The sequence below is a fragment of the Polyodon spathula genome, chromosome 1 (assembly GCF_017654505.1).
Source record: "Polyodon spathula isolate WHYD16114869_AA chromosome 1, ASM1765450v1, whole genome shotgun sequence".
Classification (NCBI taxonomy): Eukaryota; Metazoa; Chordata; class Actinopteri; order Acipenseriformes; family Polyodontidae; genus Polyodon; species Polyodon spathula.
In genome coordinates, this window is record NC_054534.1 from 19,592,661 (window position 1) to 19,618,039 (window position 25,379).

General features: G+C 35.9%; 1 protein-coding gene across 2 annotated transcripts in view; it reads left to right on the forward strand.

Annotated features, from left to right (window-relative positions):
• The first annotated feature begins 248 nt into the window (after positions 1–248).
• Positions 249–25,379, forward strand: part of LOC121315245 (AP-3 complex subunit sigma-1-like) — a 34,225-nt gene continuing 9,094 nt past the window's right edge. For both annotated transcript variants that reach the window (XM_041249290.1, XM_041249299.1), the window contains exons 1-5: positions 249–488; positions 4,878–4,969; positions 8,595–8,706; positions 14,720–14,791; positions 19,661–19,768. In XM_041249290.1, coding sequence (XP_041105224.1) covers positions 420–488; positions 4,878–4,969; positions 8,595–8,706; positions 14,720–14,791; positions 19,661–19,768 — 453 coding nt within the window. In that variant the 5' untranslated portion in view covers positions 249–419. The remainder of the gene's footprint in view (positions 489–4,877; positions 4,970–8,594; positions 8,707–14,719; positions 14,792–19,660; positions 19,769–25,379) is intronic.

Consider the following 25,379-nt stretch of genomic DNA (forward strand, 5'->3'; position numbering starts at 1 on the left):
ATTACACAAAGTGTGAATACAATGCAGTACGTAAATGCCGTATAGAAATGTAAACACTCATGTGCATACACATGAAAGTATATATGATAATATGTTTTATCTTTGAAGCTTTTAGATAATAATAACAATAATAACCGTGCTGTATCGTAATCACACGCGAGTGCATCATTGTGGAAACATAAACATGGTTTTGCCTGTTGGTGGAGAGTGGTTGTTTTTGTCCCTCTTCCGTTGCTGTAGCTGTGAATATGAATTGACGTGGAGTGTTTCCGCCTTGCGCTTGCAGAGGGTGTGTAGCTGATTTTCAGGTGGAAGCGGGGAGCAGAACAATTAAAGACCCGAGTCGGTGTGACAGTTACCCCACAGTCTAACACAGACTGACCCTCATACCTTGACATCTGTCCTTTTATTCTGACACCATGATCAAAGCCATCCTCATATTCAATAACCACGGCAAACCCCGGCTCTCCAAATTCTACGAACACTATGTGAGTATATGATAGAATGATGATCTGCTTCTGACTGTGTAGTGTGTAGCAAGTAGCCAAAGTTAGAATGAGCAAGAAAAAAGCCGTAGTTATCAATCTACGACATGATAAGATCAAGTCTGTTGAGAGCAGCTTCGATAAACATTTTGTTCACATGGATTTCGGATTTCATTGTGTTTTTCTGCATCAGAAGGTGAAACTAGTGCAGTACTATTGTTTGACCTTCCCTCACTCATCAATACTGGTATCTTCAGAATAAAAGTACATTGCTTGCATATAATGTAAATCTCTCTCATTCATATATATATATATATATATATATATATATATATATATATATATATATATATACACACACACACACATATACACATATACACACACGCACATACTGGCATAAAATATTAATAATAATTTATAAATACAGGGCATTTCAATATACCGGTACAATGTATTGCTAGCAGGTCTTGATTGCGCTTAGTCTCCACCATATATGATTGATTCATGCTCAATGACATATAAACTGGTCAGAGGTGTTTCAGAGTTTTTTTGTTGTTGTTGTTTCTGTGATTGGTCTGTGGACTTAAGCGTCTGTTTGAGAGGGACATTTAAAATGTTCTAGTTAATAAATCAGAAATGTAAAAGCAAACGAAAAACTTGTCTGACAGGAAATACTAGAAAATATCCAGTTATTCACCATACTGTACTTTGTTCATAGTCTTATTGGTATTTACAGTTTATAATGATCCAAACAATTTCATGCAAGATTACAGATGGGTTCCTGTTTTGTACCTAATTATTGTGGCCCAGTTAACACCCACAAAAAACAGGGTCAAGGTATAGGTTTATAAATGAAAACATATTTAGTCAGCCCTAAGGTACGGTTAAAAAGTGGACATTTCCACTCAAATTTAGCTTTCAATTTTTTAATTTTTTTTTTTGTATTTATTAGTTATTTTTTCAAAAAAAAAGTTTTTTTTTCAACTCATCCGAACAAGTCATATATATATATATATATATATATATATATATATATATATATATATATATATATATATATATATATATATTACACATACACACATACATACACACTATTGATGAGATCATATACATTTCTGAACTGCATGAAACATCTGACAGTGCATGTGCATCACTTTGGTACATTTCTGCCTTGGAAAACTTTCTTAGGTCTTTTTATGATTTAAAGTAAGGAATTATTTAGATCCGTCAGCATTTGGATCTACTAATTTGACACCATTGTGTTAGTGCTCTGTAGAGTTAGTGCTTTATAGTTGTATGTCAAAGATCATTAAAATCACTGTGGAGACAAGCTATCGCATAGTGTCACCTGTTTGTACAAGTGAATTATTGTATAACGATTAAACAAAATAAATCTTTCACTTTCCCATCAGCTAGTTGGCATTAAATAGAAGTGAAATATAAATAGAAGTCAAATACAATTTTATTTTCTCATTTGAAAATTACATTTTTTGGTAACTTGATTAAAAGTTTATCTAAACAAATCTAAACTGACTGCATCCAGTATAGTTTGCAAATTATGTTAGGCATTCCTTGAGTGTCAGAAAACTGAATGGATTGGATATTTGTTTAGGTATGTGTGGGGATATAGAATACATTGTAAGATTCATTTTTTCACAGAATGCATAATTGTAGTCCTGAATAATGCTCGGAAATAATCAACTAATTGATTAGATCAGCAGATGAGCATTGCTAAGGGGATATTACATAGCCCTGCTCTCCTGTGTCATTTGCTGAGCATCAGGATGTGTTACAGGCTCATGCAGTGGGCAGATGCATTTGAAAAGAGACCCGATTCAGTTTGTTAGTAGCTTGGTGGAGTTGGTGTGTTTTCTCTCCCCTCCCCCAGCTGACCTGCATATTCTCAGCACACTGTCACATGATTTATTTCAATCACATTCATGTAATAAGAAAATGAGCTCTAGAAACGGACAGACCTTCCCTTTTTAATAAATTACAAGGGCAGCTGCCCCAGTTGTTCAGGTTTGTATTCCTTTCTGGAAAACCTTGAATACCATTTTTATGCCTTGAAGTTTGCAAAGTTTTTACCATTATTTAAAGTACTGCAGCTGTAATTAAAACACAGTAAGATACTGATATTTTTGCACTAAATAAATGTATCCTTATTCCCCTGTCTTTACCCCATCTTGCTTTTTTAGTTCATAATTATGTTTATCTTCCATATCTTTCTACACATACACTGTAACTACAAAATTGACCTACATGACATTTAAAACTTTTTTTTGTATGCAATCATTTATTTAAAAAGCAAGAACAGATGATCTATTTGTACTCTCATTGGCTGTTGTCCTATTAGAATGATAATATGTACAAATATACATTGCCTGCTATCTCTTCAGTCAAAAAAATCATACTTGAATAGATGCAGGCAAAAAGGAGGCAAATGTTGTGCAACTGTATTAGATATTGTTGACTCAATAAAAACAAATTTCAAATGTAGAAATTTCAGTTTAAAGGAGTGTAATTTTCATTTGGATGTCTGTATATCAACACTAATGATTCTATCGTCCTGCTTTAAATCACTCTGTTTTGTAACCCAGTGGATTAAGTGATTTGTCCATTTAAATCCCCATTCAATAGATTAAGGCGACCAGTCTTTACTGTGGAAATAGTGGGGGGTAAATAATTCTGTCACAGCTAAAGATACAGAGTTTAAACTTAGTCTTCTGTAAGCTGTCATTGTGCAGCTGACAACTTTGTACAGTAGAGGCCTTTCATTTTTCATTGCATTACAATCACATGCTAACTCAATGGCATTCTAGTCCATTATCAAACAACTGAGCATTGGTTCACGCTAAGATTTATTATGCTTTTCTTTATAACACACGCCTCTTAAGAACAGACTCCACAATGCGCCAGCCTGGGCTGTAGGAATGTACTTATTTTTTCTCTCCTTTTGGAACATGAAAAAGAAGTAGAGTTGGTATTTCAAGTGACAATATATAGAGACTAATATAGTCTACCTTCGTGAAGCGATCGCATAATTCTCTTCTGTTTTTCTACTTTACTACAGGAGTGCAGTGGCATGCACTGGTTGTACTATTTGATCCCCAATCAAAAGGTCATGGTTTTTGTTTTGTTAATTTAATATTGAAAGACTAACAATATTTTCAGTACAGTATGTTTGTATTTCAAGGCTCTTTTCTTCTCACCATGCTGGCATCTGGCAAATTGTGTTCCCACTTATCGATGCTTTTTAAAACCTCCAGATAAACATCCTCAAGGGCAGTATTTTGTTTTATTTTTTCACATAAATTATTGATTCAGGCAGACATGACTTTCTGGAGGAGCAGCATCAAGAAGGAAACAGTCTTCAGTATAGAATGTATTATTACATAAGCAATGAGTGTCTTGTGAAGGCTTGTGCTTCCTCAGGATGAATTGTGCTGGTCCTCTCTCAGTGTCTTTATCAATTTAAGAATACTTGTTTGCTAAACTCCTGATGAAGTAAGACACAAGTACTGCCATAGAAACGGAAATCACTTGTAATCGCATGATACAGCTTTGTCTGTGCTGAAGCTACACACTATGAGTTGTTACAATGCATCATTTTGTAATTAAGAGTGTAATGAGTTGGCATGTCAGCCTATTGAATTGATTGGAAAGGCAAGGCTTGGATGCAGACCAAAAAAAAACCAGACGTTTCAAAGACCAATGTCTTGCCATTCAACTAAAGAACAAGCTTTGTAATTAAGAGGTAAGTATGTATCTTATGCGGATGTCAGTATTAGTCACTTATCAGCTGCTAAGGAGATTTGTTATAAATGCATACTGTATTTATAGGGATATAGTAATATAGTTAATTAAGGATCTATCTATATTGTGTTCTCCCCGAAATATAGTATATTATGCTTTCTATATTTAAGTGTCACTAAAAGTGACCTAACACTGGATACCTTCTTTTTTCACCTGTCACACTTTTCCACATACAGGTAAACCCCTGTAGCCATTGACTTTTGGTACTGGTGTCCGCATATAATTATCACTTTGAATTGGATCCGGCCTTTAAGAGCTAGCTGAACCTCTTCCGTTACTACAGAAGGCTTTTCTGTAAATGTTATTTTAGAGGGGGTTCTGTGGAAAAGTGTTTTTTCAATGAAAACACTTTTGATGTACAAAATCCTGAAGACTACTGGCCCCTTTTCAGTGTATACTCTGTGTTAAATCAGATGTCTTGTTTAAGAAATTCAAAATACTTTACTAGTTGGCTAATCTTTCCAAGACACACTGTGCTGGTTTTAATCTTTTTCTTTGTTGTTGTACAATTCAGCCCTCTTCTGAACCTTTCTTCTGTGTTTTCCCTCCCCCCTCCCCCCACCCATCCAGAGTGAAGATATAGAACAGCAAATTATCAGAGAAACATTCCACTTAGTCTCAAAAAGAGATGAAAATGTTTGTAATTTCCTGGAAGGTGGAATGTAAGTATTAACATATGTCATGACTATAACCATTTTTGGAGTCGTGGTACTATGATATTTATATAGTTACCCATTTTTATTTTGCAGCTGGTAAACGTAGAAAAAAAAAAACATGTTCTGAAGTGTTTACCAGCTGCAAAAAACACTCAAACTAAATGGTATAATCTGGTTAGTAAACAGTAGATGTCCTTGTAAAGTAAGCTAGCAAATTTAAACTGTAGCTGGTAATGCAAGCTGCTTTGTCCCATGAAACCTGATAGTTAGCCCAGATGGCTGACAGCTGCTATTGTACCTGGGGTAGGAAGGCCTGTCTATCTCAGAAACAATTTTAGATGCAAACTACTGTACAGTAGATACAAACATTCTATTTCCAGGGTTACCTGTACAGTATATACACATCTCGGATAAAATGTGGCTGTCTTTTTGATTTTTAATGTACCTTTTTGTCGTAACAGTACCTTGAATATACATTTCTCTTCATATTAAGCTGTGCCATGGAATGCTTTGTTTTGTTCGCTGAAAGTGTTAAAAATAATCAAACTAATGTTTACTTATACTGTGACTTCCACAGGGTATTTTGCTGACTTGGGGCTCAGAGATCAGTAGGTCATTGCACCTTGCTGTATCTGAGGAAAACCTAGACAATTTGCAAACTGTCCTTATTGAAAAGGGTGCCACTATAGGTCCTTAAAACAGAGGTGCTGACTGTCATCTTTGAGGTACTATGAGGTCCAAAAGCAATAATACTCAATTTTTTTTTGTTTCTTTAGCACTGGCTCAGACTACAGTAACTGTGCAAGCAGTCGTTCACCTGTACTGTACACCTGCAGGTTTATTTGCTTTACAGATGCTTTGATAACAGCGGATCATTTTTGAAGGTTAAATAGTTTTCTGTGCATTGTACTCTAGAATGTTTTTTTCTTTTGATTGTTCATTGTTTGTTTTATACATGTTTAAATCATCAGTTTTTAGTTTTCTTCCACATACTTTAATAACTGTCAGGTACATTTACACATACTGTAGACCTTGGTTGATGTGATACAGACATCTGAAATGTCTTTGTGTGAGATAATTTGGCTTCTATGAGATGGAAGTCATGTTAAGATTTATAACGTTCGAGCGAGGTAGATGACAAGGAAAAAAAAAACAACCTAAAATATTTATACAGCAACATGATTAATTGAGGACAGAGAATTTTAACAAGGAGCAAGAAAGTAACATTACAATACTGCACGGAAAACCTTTGCAGTCATTCTGAAAATTCAACAATACCAAACTGGGCTACAATCAGTCACTGAGACCCGGCAAATTTGTCAGATCTCCCCCGTGGAGCTCAACCAAATTTTGTACTGTTGGTCAGCAGGAAAGATAATGAGGAATACCAGCCTAATTATCTCAGCCCATAGTAGACAGTAAGATTGTGCTAATACTTGTATTCCCTATTAATTCATGTGCTAACCAGAACATGAAAAGCAGTCTTTCCCTTGTGTTTTAAAATTGAGAACCTATCAATGGGAATGAACTCCCTCAAGGACTGATTTAAAAACCAGTTGAAAGGACAGTTCCCATTTACCCGAGGCACTGGTGTTTTTTCTTCCTTACTGTTGCCATAAACTGACAATGAAATTATGTGGCTAAACAAGCAAATGCAACTGATTCATCGCACACACGTTGTCTTTCCTTACACCTAACTAAGAGCTGATGCTAATGCTGTGCCAACTGGAAAATAGTTATTTTAAAACTGACATCTTGCCCAGCTACAGTCCCGCAAGTGACTGCAGACATGTCACATTTCTAAGGAAACAAGCAAAGTGAAATCAAAATGATTTCATGTCCTGCGCTGTGTTCTGGATTACCTTGCCCTGAAATGTAGTACTAACTGACTGTTCTGAAAGGGTAGACATTCTTGTTTTTTCCCCTCTGACTGACGATCTGGTTGATGGATTGAAATGAGCTTTATTATGTGGATAGAGGGTTTAGTGCTTAATGAAACGGGTTCACACATTTGCTTGACAAAAATTCAGTACACAGATGTCACTTGTGACTTTCAATCCAATCCAGTGACTTGTTCCAAACGGTCGATTAACTTTTTAATTGATGATAAGTAATTAAGGGGCTCCCGAGTGGCGCGTCCAGCAAAGGAGCTCCATGTGGAGAGCAGGTTGCGCCCTATAGCCTGGAAGTCGCCAGTTCGAGTCCAGGCTATTCCACTTCTGACCATGGCCAAGAGCTCCCAAGGAGCAGCGCACAATTGGCCAAGCTTCGCCCAGGTGGGGAGGGCTTAGGTTGGCTAGGGTGTCCTCGGCTCCCGAGTCAGAGTGGTGGTGGTGGTAGCAGTGAGCTGAGCCTAACTATTTCAAATTGGGAGAAAAACAGGGTAAAAATCAATTGGCGACTACTAAAAAAAAAAAAAGAAGTTAAGTAATTTAAGAACCTGGCTTGAACAAAGTCCTGGTTTGGAATGGATTGAAAGAACCACAAGTGAGTACCACTGGTAAGCAATTTCTAAGACTTACTACATGTCTCCTAGTCCTGTTTAGAAAGTGCTGCAACAGTAATGCTCTTCCTGGAAACATCAGCTTTTTTTAGTGCCATATGGGAAGAACCCCCTGTGTGGGGAGCTGTCAGAAAAAAAATCCAATAACTGCAGGCTGTTTCATGCTGTTTGTTGTGAAAAGTTGTCATTTTAATATGCTACAGGTTATTGGACAAATCTTAAAATACAGTGTTTGTTTTCTGTCCCTGAGCAGGGAACAAAAGATGAACGTTTCCCTCTGTGTTAAACTCTTAATCTCCCTGGCAGATCAATATATCCATTTGAAGACACATGGCATGTGGCCAAATTGTTTCATCTTATTGAGACTGGCTTTGGAATGGGGGAATAAAAGTGGCACATTTGCAGTTCAAAGCCCCATGTTCTTACCTGTAAAGTGATGGGGTCATTTTGGATTATGATTCAGTTAACTCCTGCTGTAATCATTTTTATCCACAACTAGTGCAAGTGTTTCCATAATTCATCATGAAATGATTCAGTGACCCGCTTTGCTCCTGTGAGCATTGCGTAAGGCCAGCCTCGCTAACGATTTGTGGAACGACATAAATCCGAGATCAGAGCACATCCAAAATAGGCCTTTTTTTTGGGAATGTTTCTTTCTTTTAGGGTTAATATCTGTAAGCTATTCTTTAACTTTAACTCTTTCAGCAGATCTACGCACAAGCAAAACAATAAATTAACCGACCCTTCCTGTAATCTGTTAGTTGTTTTATGCCTTTTTGAAAATGTACCGCTTCTTTGCACTTCAAATATATCCCTCAGTCATTTAATCTGAAGTAAAACTGCAGTATCTGTGTTGTACAGGAGGAACGAGGATATCAAATAGTGTATACTGGCATAAGTATTTATTGTTTGTATACCCTACTTTGTTTCTTTAGTTTTGCCTCGCTCTAAATCTCCTTTAACTCTAATTTATGCTCAGGCTTTACAGTTAAGATACAGGATACTGTTGCCAAACTTAAATGCCTTAATTGAAGAAAATGATTTTGTTTGCTCTGGCCAGCCAATACTTTAATCTGTAACCCTTAACCTTGTGAAAATCTCTGGGTTTTTTTTTTTTTTTTTTTTTAGGTTGATTGGAGGGTCAGACAACAAGCTTATTTACAGGCATTACGCTACATTATATTTTGTCTTCTGTGTGGATTCTTCAGAAAGTGAACTGGGAATCTTAGATCTAATTCAGGTATGTTACAAATTAATAAATAAAAAGACTCCTCAAAGAGCAACTTGGTAAGAGTATGAAGTATTTTACTTAAACAATTTGTTGTGTCTCGCTGTGTTTCATTTTCAGCCATTGCATCCCAGTGGCTTCTTAACACTAGAAAGACCAGAGATATGCTCATACCTAGAAGCCCTGCAGCAGTCTTTCTGATGGCTGTATTCAAAATACTGTAAATAGTATAACAAAAGGAGAAACAATGGGATGTATTATTTTTTTTTGAGTATGTTGTATAAACATCTGAACAACCAAAGTGTGTGTATATATATACACACACACACACATATATATATATATATATATATATATATATATATATATATATATGAATGAATGAACATTTTATTTTACAAATCAAAACAAGAAACTGTAAACAAATAAACATCTGAACAGACATTGGTTTACAACATACATGTTTATAAAACTGAAACGATAGCAATATATTTTTTAACTTTTCAACAGCATATTTTCAGTAAACATCGGTTTATTATGAGATGTGCAAAAGCAACTGAACAACGTAGCTAAATAAACTTAAAAGAAAACATTTGACAGAAGTGCACAGCACAAGAAGTTATAAAAAAAAAAAAAGTCACATTTATTTTTCTTTTTTTCGACAAAATGGTATTCCTAAGGCTGTTCACAATCAATACAGATAATGTGCTTATGCACGCCGCCTTTCTGCACAGGGCACAGCTGCCTGAAGTTTTATTTTTATTGCACTTGCCAACCTGGCACTGGTGCCTCTTGTCTCAGCTGTGGGTACACGCTTGACAGTCTCCCTCTGTTCCAAATGCTTCTTGTGAAGTTCCTGTGCTAACTGTAAAATGTATTCTCTCCTTGGTAAATTCTTCTTCGTGCATTCTTTGTAAAGTACCCAGGAGTTGGTGGCTGCTAGGTCCAATACATTGTAAAACACCTGAACAGACCACCGTCGGGAGCCAGCTTTCAGATAATACTACCGCGAAGCATCAAAAACTTCAACTGCATATTTTCTTGCTTTGTAAAACTTTTGGTCTCTGGTATTTATTTTCACTAGTCCTGATGCTAATTGACTGACCAAAACAGCACAACTGGTAAGCAGGCACCAAGTGAAAACAATAGACTGTCAAATATTCACTCAGGTAGAGAGTAGAGACTAATCTAATTACAGCTAAACACATTGCAGAATGGTAAATAAAAATAAGTAGAAGTATAGTAGAATGCTGTATAATCACAATACAATTGTTTTCTGTGTGGCCATCAATGTGATTGCTCTTGGGGTTTTTAGGTAAAATGTAAAATATCTTGTTTATTTCTGCACTCCCACGTTTCATGCTTTGTGAGAATATTTAATACATACAGACAGAAAGGTACATGAACGCGCAGCCCCCCATATGTGCGACACCACTGGTGAAAATTACAGTTTAAAACCAAAAACCGCCAAAATGACTGCTGCGGGGCTTCTAGTGTTAAAACTCAAAAGTTGAAAGCACCCTTGAAGCCTTGAAACGGCTCAAACAAGTCGTCTCTCTAAATTCAGTGGTTACTCTACTAGCGTGTAACCAGTAACCTGAGAAATACCATATAGATCCAGTAGTGGCAGAGCGTTGCAAGGCGACAAAAAAAGTTAACAAGATGTGATTACTGAAATAAAAGAAAATACACAACAAGAACACAATAGTAAGGATAACTGATGTGTCATACACGGCTGCTTTTTAAGGTGCCGCACTTAATGTGTACACTGTTCAGGTTAGTTTACCACATCAGTCGTGGAATTAATTTAGTACGCTGTTTATTTTATGTATTATGTATTAGCACTGTTTCTCCGATTAGTGGTTTATGAAAAAAAAACAAATTCTGTACTTTCTATATGATACAAGAAAGGCAGTGTGACAAAGCCGGCTGTAGTGGGGAAGTCAGACCAGAAGAAACACACAGTACTGCGAGATGAAATGATAAATGAATGCGCTGCTGCGCGGTTTATTATTATAAAATAAAACAGGACAAAAACAGGACACTGCACTTGACGCCAAAATAAATAGACAAACAAAACTGACTAATACTTAAACAAACAGTGCACTAACAGACAAACACGGTGAGTCAAAACAACGGTTATATATTTACGTTTAGTTACTGTTTTAAATTCTCTCCTCTCCACACCTGTTCTCTACTCAAACACACAACCCCGGGTGAGTGAAAACATGCTGCTTTTATGCAGCTGTACCAAGACTCGATTGCTAATCAATCATTCTATTAGAGTCTCGGTACAACTGCACGTGAATTAATAAAGTGCAATTCCCTGTGCTCGCATATTATTACATTTTACCTGCACGTTAAATGCTGTGCAATCCTCATGCCTAAATACAAATATACATTTTAAACAACTTGTGATCTACAGACCCATTTATATCCCGTGTACCAATGACTGTACACCAACATTAATACACTACACGTAACATACAACACAAATAAATAGCCCAGGGGTGGGGCACTTTGCCACAGGCAGGTTTGTACTTTAAACATAATCCCTGTGCTGCAAATTAACAAATATTCTGATGCATAAACTAAGCAACTTCTACTGTACAAAATTATACACTATAAACAAGTTACATTGGTTTTTATAGCTCCTGCTGAGGTATTTGGTCTGCTAAAACACGTCAAAGCAATGAAATCAAAGATCCACCTTATATCTTGTAAAAAACACCTTTTCTTGTAGTACGTGTATACATGCAATTTATAGAAAAGTGAATATGCTGGGTAGTCTGAGAGGTGACATGTTTGTGTCTTGTCTGCTGCATATAGATCCACCGTATAAGAGGAGCAGGGACACACATAACCTACCTGAACAGTATTGCAGCATATGATGCAGGGCCACCAAGACTCAGTGTGGAGGTTATAGTAGCTTTTGTTTTGTAAGGTGTAGTGCTAAATCTTATTTGTAGAAGTGCAATACAGAACTGAGAAAATCTAATCAGTCTGGTAGACTCCTTGTCACTTTCTCAGCCATGTTAAGTGTGAAAGTGTTCTAGTCTTGATCCCTGTGCTGTGATTGAAGGTGTCTTTAGAAATGGAGCTGTGAAAATGTGAATCATTTTGTAGTGTGTGTATTACTTTTTGTTCCGTCTTGAATAAAATACAGAAAAGCATTGATAATTGGCTTAATGCAACTTGAAGTGTGATGTGAAAAGCCACTGAAATATTAATGCCTAGATGAATGAGGCACATCAAATATGAATGCAGCTTTGGGAGCTGGAGCATGCATTTTTAAAAGCTCCTTTGCAGTATGCTAGCTTTTTTTTTTTTTTTTTTTTTTTTTTTGTGGTTTAAGTTATCTAAAGTAAATAATAGGATTGGGCAGTGCAGACAAATCGCAATATCTGACACCTTATTTGTAGCAGACACACAAGCATTGGCATACGTACCCTGTGGAGATTTAAGATTAGAAAAACAACAAACATGCAACATTCGTGTACGTATATAGTAATATTCATAATGAAACTTTTTATTGAGTCAGTTGCATTATATGTGTAATCAGTATTTTAAAAATAAAATGTGCATAAATGACCGGAAATGTTTTAATTTCCATAAAAATGAATAAAGCAGTAAACTTGAATATATGGTCTCATTTGGAAGTCATATGTTAACAAACATTTGTTTTAATTGTGTAAATGTAATAACCTTGAATAAATAGTCACACAAGCTATTTCATTAATAGTACTATAGGGTATTTATACAGCGTGATGTTTTGATGCATGATGAAACAGCAGAGGGCGCTATTTCTACGTGAATGCTTAGCAGGTGAGCTGGAGCAAGCTTATGGACTGCTTTAAAATCGTTAGAACTGTATATTCTGTTAAGTACTGAAATCCTATATCTAATGGTATTTTCACTTTAACGGAAGTGAAGTCATATTACCTGGAACACAGGAAGTGTAAGGGTGGGGGTGGGGGAGGACGGGTGCGTTACTCTTGCATTTGTGTGAATATTTCCCCCCAAACAGCAGCGAACATCGTTTATGACGTTTGAAATTAAGTAAGCGATGCAGCATCACGTCTGTCTTAACAGCTTATCGAACTAGGGTTCCACCTGTAATTTTGTAGCTTACGTTTCTTATCAGTAAGTTCACATTTACTATTTTAACTGTTTTATCTCTTCATACAACATAAAACGTTTTTACTGAATTAAAAAAAAAAAAAAAAATTATTGTTCAAAATTGAAGATTATATAACATGGCTAGACAAAGATCTGCATGCAGCTCCGAACAATTACTAGACACGAACCCCCGGACCCGGCACAAGCAGATAACTTGAACTCTAAGCATATGTGGAAGCGACTGTAGCGTAAATCATGGTCAGCACATACTAGAATAGAAACAAAAATGATATCCCCCGTCCCACATTATATAATGAGTACAAGTTAAATTCATTTTATGTTTTTTTTTTTTTTTTTTTTTGTTTTTTGGGGGTGTTTTTTTGTACATTTGCTTTTGTATTTCTAAATATGGCGTATATGAAACACAGGTCACAAACCCAAAATAAATGTTACTTTTCTTAACTTTAATATATGGCGTTTCAAACATATAAACTAAAAATAAAGTCTTCATGAATTTCTATAACAAACATGCACGTACCTTACAGCGTTAACGTGTACGTACTGTAACAGTTACACCCCTGGTGTTTTTGCTGAAAACAGCAACTGTGAATGTTGGAACCATTTAAATATTGATTGAGTTTAGATAGAAGTAACTCTGGATTACAGCTTAATACTAAATGCAATTGAAACTGCTTCCCAACTAAACTTGTGAAACAAAAATGTAGTCTTCATTCCAACACAACAGACGCTGCTTAACACAGTCACTGTACATAATGTGCATGAATCCTGCATGCACCTGTACTTCACCATACAGAAGCCTGTGAATGTTGTGTTTCAGAATGTTTTTATTCCTGCTGCTTGTGTCTATACTTACAAATCTGATACCTTGATTTCTATTTTCTAATATTCGACTACGAATTTTACAAAACAGACCTTAACTAAACGAATATACGCACATATGTGGGTCAAACTGATTAATTTATTAAGCACTTATGATTGATTTGAGATTCTTTATATATATATATATAGATATATATATATATATATATATATATATATATATATATATATATATATATATATATATATATATATAGTGGGGTAGCCAAGACTGACTAGCAACAGAGACGGCAAACACCCACAGACAGAGTTATCGTTCAGCGCCTTGGCGCACTTTTATTCTCACAAAACAAAAGACAGGAACAAAGTAAATAGTTGAAACAAAATACTATAAACCCTTTTACAAACAGAACAAACCAAAATCCTATCTTCACTTGAATATACTAACTTCACTGTATTGCAGTCCCTAACTCGCACAGGACAGCTAAGCTGTTTTCCTGTTTCAAATCCAGTTTATCAATTTAATCCCTCCATACTTACAGTCTCCACATTCAACACTCCTGCCACATCCCTTTTCATCCCTAAGAACAAAAGGACAGTTTATATAGGAGAGAGAATTGCAAACAATCAATTAACACCCTATCTACCCAATTAGACAGGTGTGTTTTCCTTTTTTGGCTAATTACCACCAACCCTAAAGGCTTCTGGGAAATGTAGTTTCCCCAGCCACTTCGGTCATGACGCCTATAAGGAACTACAAGTTTTTCACCTTAACAGGTAATGGATCTTGTCACAGTCAGACTATATAATATATATAATATATATATATATATATATATATATATATATATATATTAATTTTTATTGAACTTTTAATGTTAGTTTTATTGACTTAGTTTTTCGATGTGTTTGTATATTGCCAACATAGTAGGAGGTGGCCTAGGATATTGAAATATTCATGTAAAATATTGTATCTTCAAAGATATGCGCTACAGGTATTTATTTTTATCTCTAGTTTGACCTAATTGCAGCCTAACTGAAAAACACCCTTTTTTCCCCTCAACAGGTATTTGTGGAAACACTAGACAAATGTTTTGAGAACGTCTGTGAGCTGGATTTAATTTTCCATGTGGACAAGGTACAGTGATACAATGTGCCCTTTTGTTAATGTTCTTTTCATGCAAGTGTTGTATTGGGGAGAGTGATTCAGATGTTTGGATGGGGTGCAAAGACCTGATGTGGGCCAGCCTTGAGCTTAAACAGTGCTTCAGGTCCAAAGTCTGCTTCTAGAGAAACTTCGATGTGGAGTACTAGAGTATAATATAGTGTGTAGACTGTGCAACGTGTCTATTGATGCCTTGGACTTCATTGCAATTACATGTATTGTAATGTGTTGTATTCATTCTTCCATGCTGGACCTAATCTATGTATGTAGATACCATTAATTAATATATAAATAAGTACATACATTTTATGAATTTGGACAGAAACCAAACAACTGACTGGAAATGGATGACAAAGTAAACCTGGGTGCAGACCAGTGTGTTACATACAGCTAGAGAAAAGACATTCTTATTGAATGTTTAAGAATCTGGGGATACTGTATATTTAGTCCTTTGGTCTGTTCAACCTTCTATCAGTGTCACACTTACACATTTACATGACATTTATCTAGCGAACCGCTTATGCATCTGTAATAAAACATTATAAGGGCAGACGAGAGTATGTGGAGGCATCCGTCCATTTGTCTAATTCCATTTTTACAAGTGAATGTAGGTCATGGTGATCCTGTTTCTCAAGCTGCTGATAGCTCTGTATTATTTTTACAGCAGTGTGAGGGGGTGCATGTACCAAATTAGAGAGTGACATTAGGACGGGACCCCGCAGGATTCCCACGGTACGGGAATACATTTCTCTTTGTTTGCGGGAATTGATGGAACGGGTGGGACCGGGAATAAAGAGTTTTAAATCTCATGGGAACGGATGAGAGCGGAACTGAAGTCTCCGGGAATGGGTGGGAGCAACACTGAAGGCTGCAGTAAGAGCAGTGCAGCACGACAAGTAACCCTTGTATCAATGACACTCATTTTAATTGACGCACCCCATTTAGTGATGTAATTGGCCCACCCATTCAGTTCAACCCCACTAAGTCTTACTGTCATTGATAGCAAATAACATTTATAGTAAAACTGTAAACCAATTTTAAATGTCAACCTCCGCAAATAGTTGGATTAAATAAACTTATTAGGAGTTCAAGTTGGAGTAAAACTCAAGACTGTGGACCTCAAGTGGATTTTTTCCCCCTTTTTTTTTTGTTTGTGTTATCAACACGCTATGCATAATAAAATGATTGAAGTAGATTTGTGTGATTCTTGTTGTTCTTGCAGTGGCAATATGGCAGTAGTGAATAAAATAAAAAAAGTTCAACAAGGAACAGGATGAGAATGAAAAGCACAAGGAAAAAATGTCATAGCGAGAGGCTAAAAGAAGTCTCTTTCTTAAATATCACGGGACGGGCACGGGCAGGACATTTTTTGACAAGACTAGAATGAAAAAAAAATGTACGGAACAGTACGGAATGGGAACAAAATTTACATTGAAACATTTTTCACAAGATGGGATGGGACAGAAATTTATGATTGGGCAGGATGGGACGGAGCTCAAGTTTCATTCCTGTGTCACTCTCAATCCCAAATATACTTGTTGAGAGTTGAAAAATACAGTTGATGGCAATGTCACATTTCTTCAGCACAAAGACACAACCATTGCAGAACTCAAAAACTGAACTTTTTTTCTTGTTTGGGTAATTTTTATTGAAGTTAACAATTTTATAATGTCACACAGCTGCATAGTCCCTTGGGAATTTTATTGCCTTTTCAATATGTTGACAGTACCCAGGCAGGGGTGCATTCAAACATTATTTCCATATGTATGTCTACATGGAACTTGTTCAGCTACACTGACATTTAGACAACTGCCCAAATACATAGGAATTTATTGGAATAAAGGTTTGGTATGTCCATATGGTTTTGAGCATTTATTGACATAATACAACATGTGTCTTGAGCTTGAGTTGAGCTAAGGCAGTCTGCGTATAACCCTTATTTATAAATCGCTCTAACAAAGTACTGTAACTTATTATACGTATACTAGTGACAGTACTGGATATTCTGGAAGGTACGGAGTAATGACCCAATAACTCCTAGAAATGTAAGCCATCCAGGAAGGATACAGAGGTAAACCCCCAATGTTCTGGTGTTACTGGTGCTGTTTAAAAATACTAATAGTTGTATTTTCATCTCTTGTTGGGGGTGTATTTCACAGGTGTTTAAAGTACTTTTTTTTGGGGGGGGGGGGGTGTTTGGGGAATAGAAGTCTTCAAAACATCTCCTCAAAACGTGTCTTTTCAAGTAGTCTGGACAGCTTTACCCAATTGTAGTACAAAGCCCTTCACTCTGTTAATCCTCTAGATAGCTTTTGGTATTTCCTATCGTTCTGCAAGACTGAAAAATATCTGTTTTTCCTGAATTTTGATACCTAAAGGTCAGTGCAGCATGTACATTTTTATTTTTTTTTTTTTTTTTTTTTTTTTTTTAAATCCTGGTTCGGTATTATAAATGGTCCCATTTGTATTTTGTTAAACGTCCAATTGATTTTGAAAGATTTCAGCCCTGTACAAGAAAAACAAATGTTTCCTCACTGTTACTATTTAGTGCTAGCAGTCAAACAACTGTTTGCTAATCTGTCTGGTGTGGTTTTCAAAATAATGACACTTCACTTTTTAGCAAGGGCTCGAACACACATGTGTTTCTCTGATTATTGTTATTTATCTCAAATCGAGTTGTGGATCATCTTCTTGAAGCTTTTGAATCCCACACAAGTGGAGTTTGCTTTCCTGCTGTGCCATGGTACATTGTTGTCGGAAATGTTTGTTAAAGTGTTTTACAAACACACAACAACAAGGTGTCAATTTGATTTAAGAGAAAACACTCCGGTGCATGGATAACATATGGATTTGGTCAGGGAAGGGGTTGTCCGTTTCAGAAACCATATATACTGTATATAACTAACTATGTAGAAGAAATGAGTTCTGATTTCTGTTTAGAGTTTAGTAAGTTGATAGATGGAAAATAATACTCAAAAGAACTATTGCAGTTACCTTACTAATGTATTTGACCAGCCTCCATTTAAACCTGATTTGGCTACGACATCTCACAAGATTTCCAGTTCCCACTGTGATCAAAACAGAACCTCTTTTGGCCATATAGAACCCCTTGTTCTTTTGTAGGCAGATCACTGTTTTAACCTTTTATATTTAACTATATATTTCTGATAAGAACCCTTATGTGGCACATTTAAATGTGAAAATAGTGTTTTATTTGTAATAAGTTTGAACTTTTAGAAGTAATTTAATTAATTAGGAGAGACAGAAAAATGCCAAGATCTTTTGTCATAGGCTTTGAAAAGGTAAAGACAACAAGAGGGACATACAAGAGTGACAGTTTGCCTGCATGTAAGAGGCTGCCCTAAAACTTTCCAGGAGTTTTTTTTATTTGTTTAAATACTTTGAAGAGGGAATGTTTTCCTAGACCAGTTTTATGTGATTCTTACGACATATTCTTCAGTGGTTTATTTTACAACCACACATGGTGTAAATCATGCAGGTACATGTAGGCAATGGTTTGTTTATGTGGTTCATTGGAAGATGAGGATGTTCATAAAACTGGTGCCAATAACCACTGTCCTGCCTTCTTTATACCCGATTGGTGGAAAACGTTGAATCTTTTAGACAAGAAGCTGCCATCCTTCTTAATAGGAACAGAACCGAAGCCAGTAGGAGTGATGTATTGCTGCGATCTTGTCAATGAATATAATTAAGCTGTGGGTTCAAGAAGTCAACTTTGAACAGAGTGAAAACACACATCTTCAGAACAAGAAACAAACTGTTGGTGCTGCACGACTATTAAAACACACCTTGTTGTCTGCTAGTGCATTTTAGATTAAACTTGCTAAGTCTTGATGTCCTTCAATGTCCTCGTTAAACATTCAACTCTGATTACAGCTGTGTATTATCTTGTCCGTTTCGATTAACCCGTGCTTCTGTGTGCTGCACGGTAAACTGAAGACACGCTAAATTCTGCACCCCAGTATGGTACCGAAAAGATTTTAGTTATTTAGTGCTGGTCCACCAGCTGCTTTGTGCACAGGTATACTGGGAACATGTTCCTTCATAAGATTATGTTTTTCCATCTTGAATGAGAATTGAGAAATATCTCATACAGTACATGTCTTCTCTGCACCTGTAAGGTTTAATTCTCACCCACCTGACCTTGGATATGCTGTGAAATCTTTTCTCCATTATGACATTTTTCTTTTAGGTTTGTTTGATATAAAAATAAGGGTTTGTGTAAAGGAGTGGGTGTTGTGTATCGTTGTTTGACAGCAGTTTGCCTGAGCATTCGCGTATCATCATCATCATCTTAACTGTACTGTAAATGATGCTGATCTCTTCTGTATCATACTAATTGTCTGGTAGTGAGAGAGGTAAGACCTTGCTGACTGCTCCACCCTGTCCTAAAGAAGGCAGTCTATCTACGTTCGCACTGCAGTGCATGGTAGTGTTCTCTGTATAGTAGCTGCCCCATGCCTCACTTGCTATTTGGATTGAGGAATTTGATCCCGTGATTTGTCTTTTACAAGCATGAAATGCATGAAAAAATGAATGATTATTTAGGGTAGTCCCTTTTGATAGTCGGTATAGAGGGATTTTACTGCTCATTAAGGGTGTGTAGAACCATTTTCTTTACATTGGTAGAGTAATGCATTTTAAAATTAAAAGGAAAACCATTTTTGGGATCAAATATAACAATACACTTTTAAAAGTGAAGTGACAATGTTTAGTTTTTTTGTTCTTGTTACATATGGAAAAGTATTCTCAGTGTTTGCTTTTTATACTTGACAGAACTGAAGAGTATGGAGTAATTTCTTGTTTTTGTTTTGTTGAAAGGTTCACAATATCCTTTCTGAGATGGTAATGGGAGGAATGGTGTTAGAGACGAATATGAATGAAATTGTCACTCAGGTTGATGCCGAGAACAAAATGGAGAAGTCTGAGGTAAGAGCCTGTGTAGCAGACACTATAGCTACTCTGGCATGCCTGTGGAACCCTGCATGTGCCCACTTCCCTAGGATGCCCTCATGCAAGGCACCAGGCCTGCTCTTGCTTCTTCTGCTATTGTTTCAGTGTGATTTTCTGCACAGTGTGGTTTTGTAAAACATTAGCATTTCTACCTCTGCTGCAATTTTTATGTTAGATGATTCCTTTTATGTGCACTTCTTACCACAGCAGTGTCTACCTCAAGCATCGGTTATCAGTGTCGGGGTGTGCCAAGCATCCCGCTGTTACTTATCTGATTAGTTTGGTACATTAATCTAGGTTTGTTCTCCAAACCTGAAGCACACATAATGAATGCTTTTCAGTCTGCCTTCATATATCCATATATCAGAGGTACAAAGCCAGCATCACACATTGTCTGCAAGTACACAGATTGCCAATAGAAGTTTGATATCTTAGCTGTGGACATAAGGCATCTCCTCGCTCTCAGAACAAAAGAAAAAGGTTTTGTAAGATTTGATGTTGCTTAAGTCAAAGATGTTAATAAATAAAATAAGATATACATTCTAACATGAATGATTCACCTGCTGTTTTAAAGTACTGGGATAAGCAAATATTTGTCTTGTGTGTTGACCTGATTTGCCTACATAATTGTCAATATACCACTTGGTCCTTAAAGTGTACAGAAGGACCTTTTTATTTTATTGTGTTACATGTTCCCATGTGTTGCTACAACTGTTTACGTAAGGTGTGTGTATTGGTTTATGTATGTATTTTTTTACATTTTGACCACTTTTTTAAACTTTTTTAAATTGCATTCCCATGTACCCATGTGGACCTCTCAGAACTACATTTCCCACCAACCTCCTGCTCAATAGTAAATCCAGGAGTGTGATGGAAAATGTAGTTCTGAGAGGTACATAGGAAGCCGTCGTGAGGGAATGCAATTTAAAAGTTTAAAAAAGTGGTCAAAATGTAAAAAATTAAAATAATAATTAAACCAATACACATCCCTTAGTTAAACAGTTGTAGCAACAGATGGGAACATGTAACACAATAAAGTAAAAAGGTCCTTCTGTACACTTTAACAAATGTGTGTGTGTGTGTGTGTGTGTGTGTGTGTGTGTGTGTGTGTGTGTGTATATATATATATATATATATATATATATATATATATATATATATATATATATATATATAAACAAATGTTTTGTTAAAGGGTACAGAAGGTAATTAAAAAAAAAAAAAAAAAATCTTAGTGCACTTCCATACAGTATGGATTTTATCGTGGCCTAATTTAAGATTTTACAAGTTTGTAACCTCTCAAGAAGCAGAACTATGAGGGTAAGGCATAACAAGTAAGAAATGTAGTTGTGGAAGTTCACCAGGGACAGAAAAGGAAAGAAGGAAGTGGAGCAGGATTGCTTATTTATATGTTTTGCATGTAACAACTTAACAAGACAGAAAGGTGGTCTGGTCTATTGTTTAGATTGGATGTGCTGTCTTGTAAACTAGCCATGTCCAATCTTGCTTTTGAGCAGTCTGGACAACTATAGTGAAGGTGAGACACTTGAAAGGGAAAGGTTCTCAGCAACTGGCAGTACAGCATTGCCCATGATAGGGAAGCAGCCCATACTTCTGTAACTCACAACCCACAAGCAAGAAACAGAGGCCAGTGGCTTAAGCAGATGTATGTATAATTACTTTAGCAGAGTTTACAGACATTATGTAGCGAGCCAAAAAAGAAAGATAATATATATATATATATTAAGACAGCAAACACATTAGTGGTACAAGTACCAAAAATAAATATGATGGTTGTGCCCATTTTTAAATAATATTTTAGCAAAAACAACTATAGTGCGTGGTCCAGCTGTACTGCAAGACTGTCTAGTACACTAGATAATGATTTCACTTGGTGTTGACAGTGTGCAGGGGGAAAAGCAGGGTCTTCAAATGTTCTGAACATCATCCTTTTCAATGAGAAGAGTGATGCTATCCTGCCCTCCTTCTGCAAGCTCATTCAGGACTGTCTGGTACACTAGATAGTGATTTCACTTAGTGTTGACAGTGTGCAGATGTTTCACAGACCCTGATTAGTAGTAATCTTGGACTACCTAATATTCCCTTGGATAAGGAACCCAAGTGGAAATCATGGTCTGCACTGCAATTAGAGTGGTTTAGCATGGCATGATTTCTAAAAGGAGTACAACAAAAGTATTGTTTTTACGTCACTGTAGGTAAATGCACATAGTTACATGTCTACCAAGTTTAAAAAAAAAAAAGTTACTTACCAATTTTGTGAAATCAGTGAAAACTGTGTTTGCTAGAAAGGCTTGTCTAAAACTTGAGGCTTACAGATGACTTTCTGTTTGTGTAGCATCAGGATTGATTTAACCTGAATGCCAACTTTCCTGTTTCTCAGCCTCTGTCATTCCTAGGTAAAGATCTATTCTAGTGACATCTATGATGTTATCGAAACTATACAGATTAGGATTTGTGTTATCTGTGCTGCTAAATTACAGAAATACAGTATGTGTAAGAGTAAGTACTGTAGCTTCAATTTTTTTTTTTTTTTAACTGTTAATGTGCCATATGATGTTTGCCATCATTCTTAGTGGTACTTATTGTGATTTACTCAAATATTGTGCAGGTCTGTGCTATGGTGTCCAGGAGCTGCTGTTCAGTTGTAGTTACCTGTCTTAGACATATGTAATGTAGGATAGATCAGACAGTGTCTTTATATTAGTAAGCACCAGCACCATCTAGTGCACAGCAGTATATTGCCAGCAAAACTGCTGACAAATGGCAGATCACTAGATGGCACTGGCTGGTACTTGTGTAAAGACATTTTAGCTGATATTGTAGCCCAGGTTACACACATCTGAGGCAAGCAACTAGAACTGAAGAGCAACTCATATCATAAAAAATTTAAGGGTACAATACATTTAGGAGACAAACATTTAATTTAACAAATGTATTTGTGTATTTTAGATGATGCCCTGCTAATCTCTATCATAGCCTCAATGGTGCTCAAGCAGAGCATATCTGACCATGCACAGAAAAGAACAGTAGCTACAGTATGTATACAGTCGCAAACTAAAAGTATTTGGGCAGTTTTTAAAAATAAAAAAGACAGAGAGAAAATCCACAAAGTGACTTTTATAATTTATAATTGTTATATTAAAAGATATACATTAAAGTAGATATTTATAATAAAACAACATTCTTACATTACATGCAGGAAAATAACATGCAAAAACTAAACCCATTCGTTGCTAATTATTGACAATTATCATGATTGAAAACCATCACTATTTCCAATGGGAAAATGGGCAAATGTGTGTCTTTTCATTCACATAAAGTCAGAAAAAAAAAAACATATGAATTGTATACTGTATTTACAGTATAATTGTAAATCTCGAAAAACTACTCACTTCTAAATCTTTTGTAGTCATCTTTGTATTACTTTATTATAAATACATGTTAATTTGGATTCATATGCTGTTTTTTTCTGACTTTATGTGAACAAAAAGACACACATTTGCCCATTTTCCCATTGGAAATAGTGATATTTTGAAATATCACTGTCCTGCTCACAAAAGCAAAGTTTGTGGGGAATAATAGCCATTTTCTGTACTTTTGAGGCATAAGCAATTAGGAAATAACACTTACTACCCAGGAACAAAAAATGTGTTACACAGTGTTATAGAAGAAATCAATATATAATCATCAATTGCTGAAAAATAAATTGCAATAAAATTAGAGTACAGCAACAATCTCAAAATGGCAGTGATACAGCTAAATGAAAATGGAGAAATTAACAAAAAAATAGCAGAAAGACTCATTTCACCGAAAAGCACTGTGTGAGCTCTTATTGATAAACACACGAGAACAGGAACTACTGCGATTAGCGCCAGGTATGGAAGACCAAGAACAGTTTCTGCAAAATCTGGAATAAGAATCATTCGAGCAGACTGGCAAAGTCCTCCGATTTACTGCAAAAGATTTGACACAATAATTGAGAGAAGATAGTCAAGAAATTCATGAGCGAACAATTCAAGCATACCTTAACAAGATGAATGCCGTGGGTGAAAACCAAGATGCAAACATTTGCTAAAAACAAAACAAAAGAAAGTGATTTGAGTTTTCTGTTGACGATTTCTACAACCACATTTTACATTCAGCCGAATTCAAAGTCTAATTTTTTCTCACCAAGAAAGCAGCAATATGTTTGAGGAAGAGAGGAGAAGAATTTAAAGAACAGTTAATTATGCCCAGTGTTAAACATGGTGGAGGTTGTGTGATGGTATGGGCTTGTTTTTCTTCCTCAGGCACTAGCGACTTTTGTATTGTAAAAGTATGAAGAGTGCTGCAAAATATCAAGAAATTTTGCACTCTCATTTGTTACCCAGTGCTAGAAGGCTTATTGCATGGAAGTTTGTATTCCAGCAGGATAATGACCCTAAGCATTCTGCAAAGTCTACAAAGGAATTTCTGAAAAAAAGAAAAATTGCTCATATGGATTGGCCATCTCAGCCCCCAGGTTTGAAATCCATTGAGATGTTGTGGATTGACTTGAAGGCTGCTATTGCAAAAAAGAAACCAAAGTCGATTTAAAGAACTCAAAACTGTATATATTAAAGAATGGGCAAAATATCTCCAGAAAGATGCCAGGAACTATATTCAAAATACCAAAAAAATAAATCGCTGCATGTTGTAAAGGAAGCAAAGGGTGGGCACACAATACTTTTGTCAAAGTTTGAAATTAATTTTTGCACATTTTTTCATTCTATGCATGTTATGTAATAATTTGTTGTTTTATTTAGAAATCACTTTTGGTGTGTGTGTGTTTTTTTTTTTTTTTTTTTTTTAACTGCCCAAATACTTTTGTCTGTGACTGTAAATGTGAATTGCACTAGAATGTAGCTTTAACTAAACTTATTGATTTCACACTCAAGTCCTCTAGTAAATGTTATAAATTCAACACTAAAAACAAAAGCGCTACATCCCAAGCCATTGAATCATTCATGCCAGATGTATACTTTGTCTTTGACTATTCCTAAAGCATCAGATCTGTTCTCTTATCTCCTCTCTTTGGACCTTCCATAGACTTGACTTCCTTCAGGATTGGTGCTTTCAAATAAAGATAGTACTGTATATTGAGTCTTGCTATAGCAAATGGCTTATATCAAGGTACTGTTCAATGCAATATAGCTTGCATTATGGGGCTGTGTAACTAAAGGCAAGAAGTAAATGTAATATAGTTGCATCAAAAAGTATCTGTGCCATGAAGATTTGTAACACTAACTGTACCTTGCTGTCTAATTAAACAGCTTGTGGGAAATTATTTTGGATTTGTGAAGGTTATTTACTCTAATATAATAATTACTGTGTGCATGTATTATATTCTTCCAGCCTTATTTGAGTTAATTACAGTACCTAGCAATACAATAAAATTACCATTTAGGAGACAATAGTCAGTGTTTGGGTGGTTTTTTGCGTATTCTTAAGAGTAACTTGGAAATGTACTGGCATTTGGACCTGTATGTATACATTTTGGTGAAATTGTGTACTTAAAAACAAACAAACACTGAAGGCCTTATATATA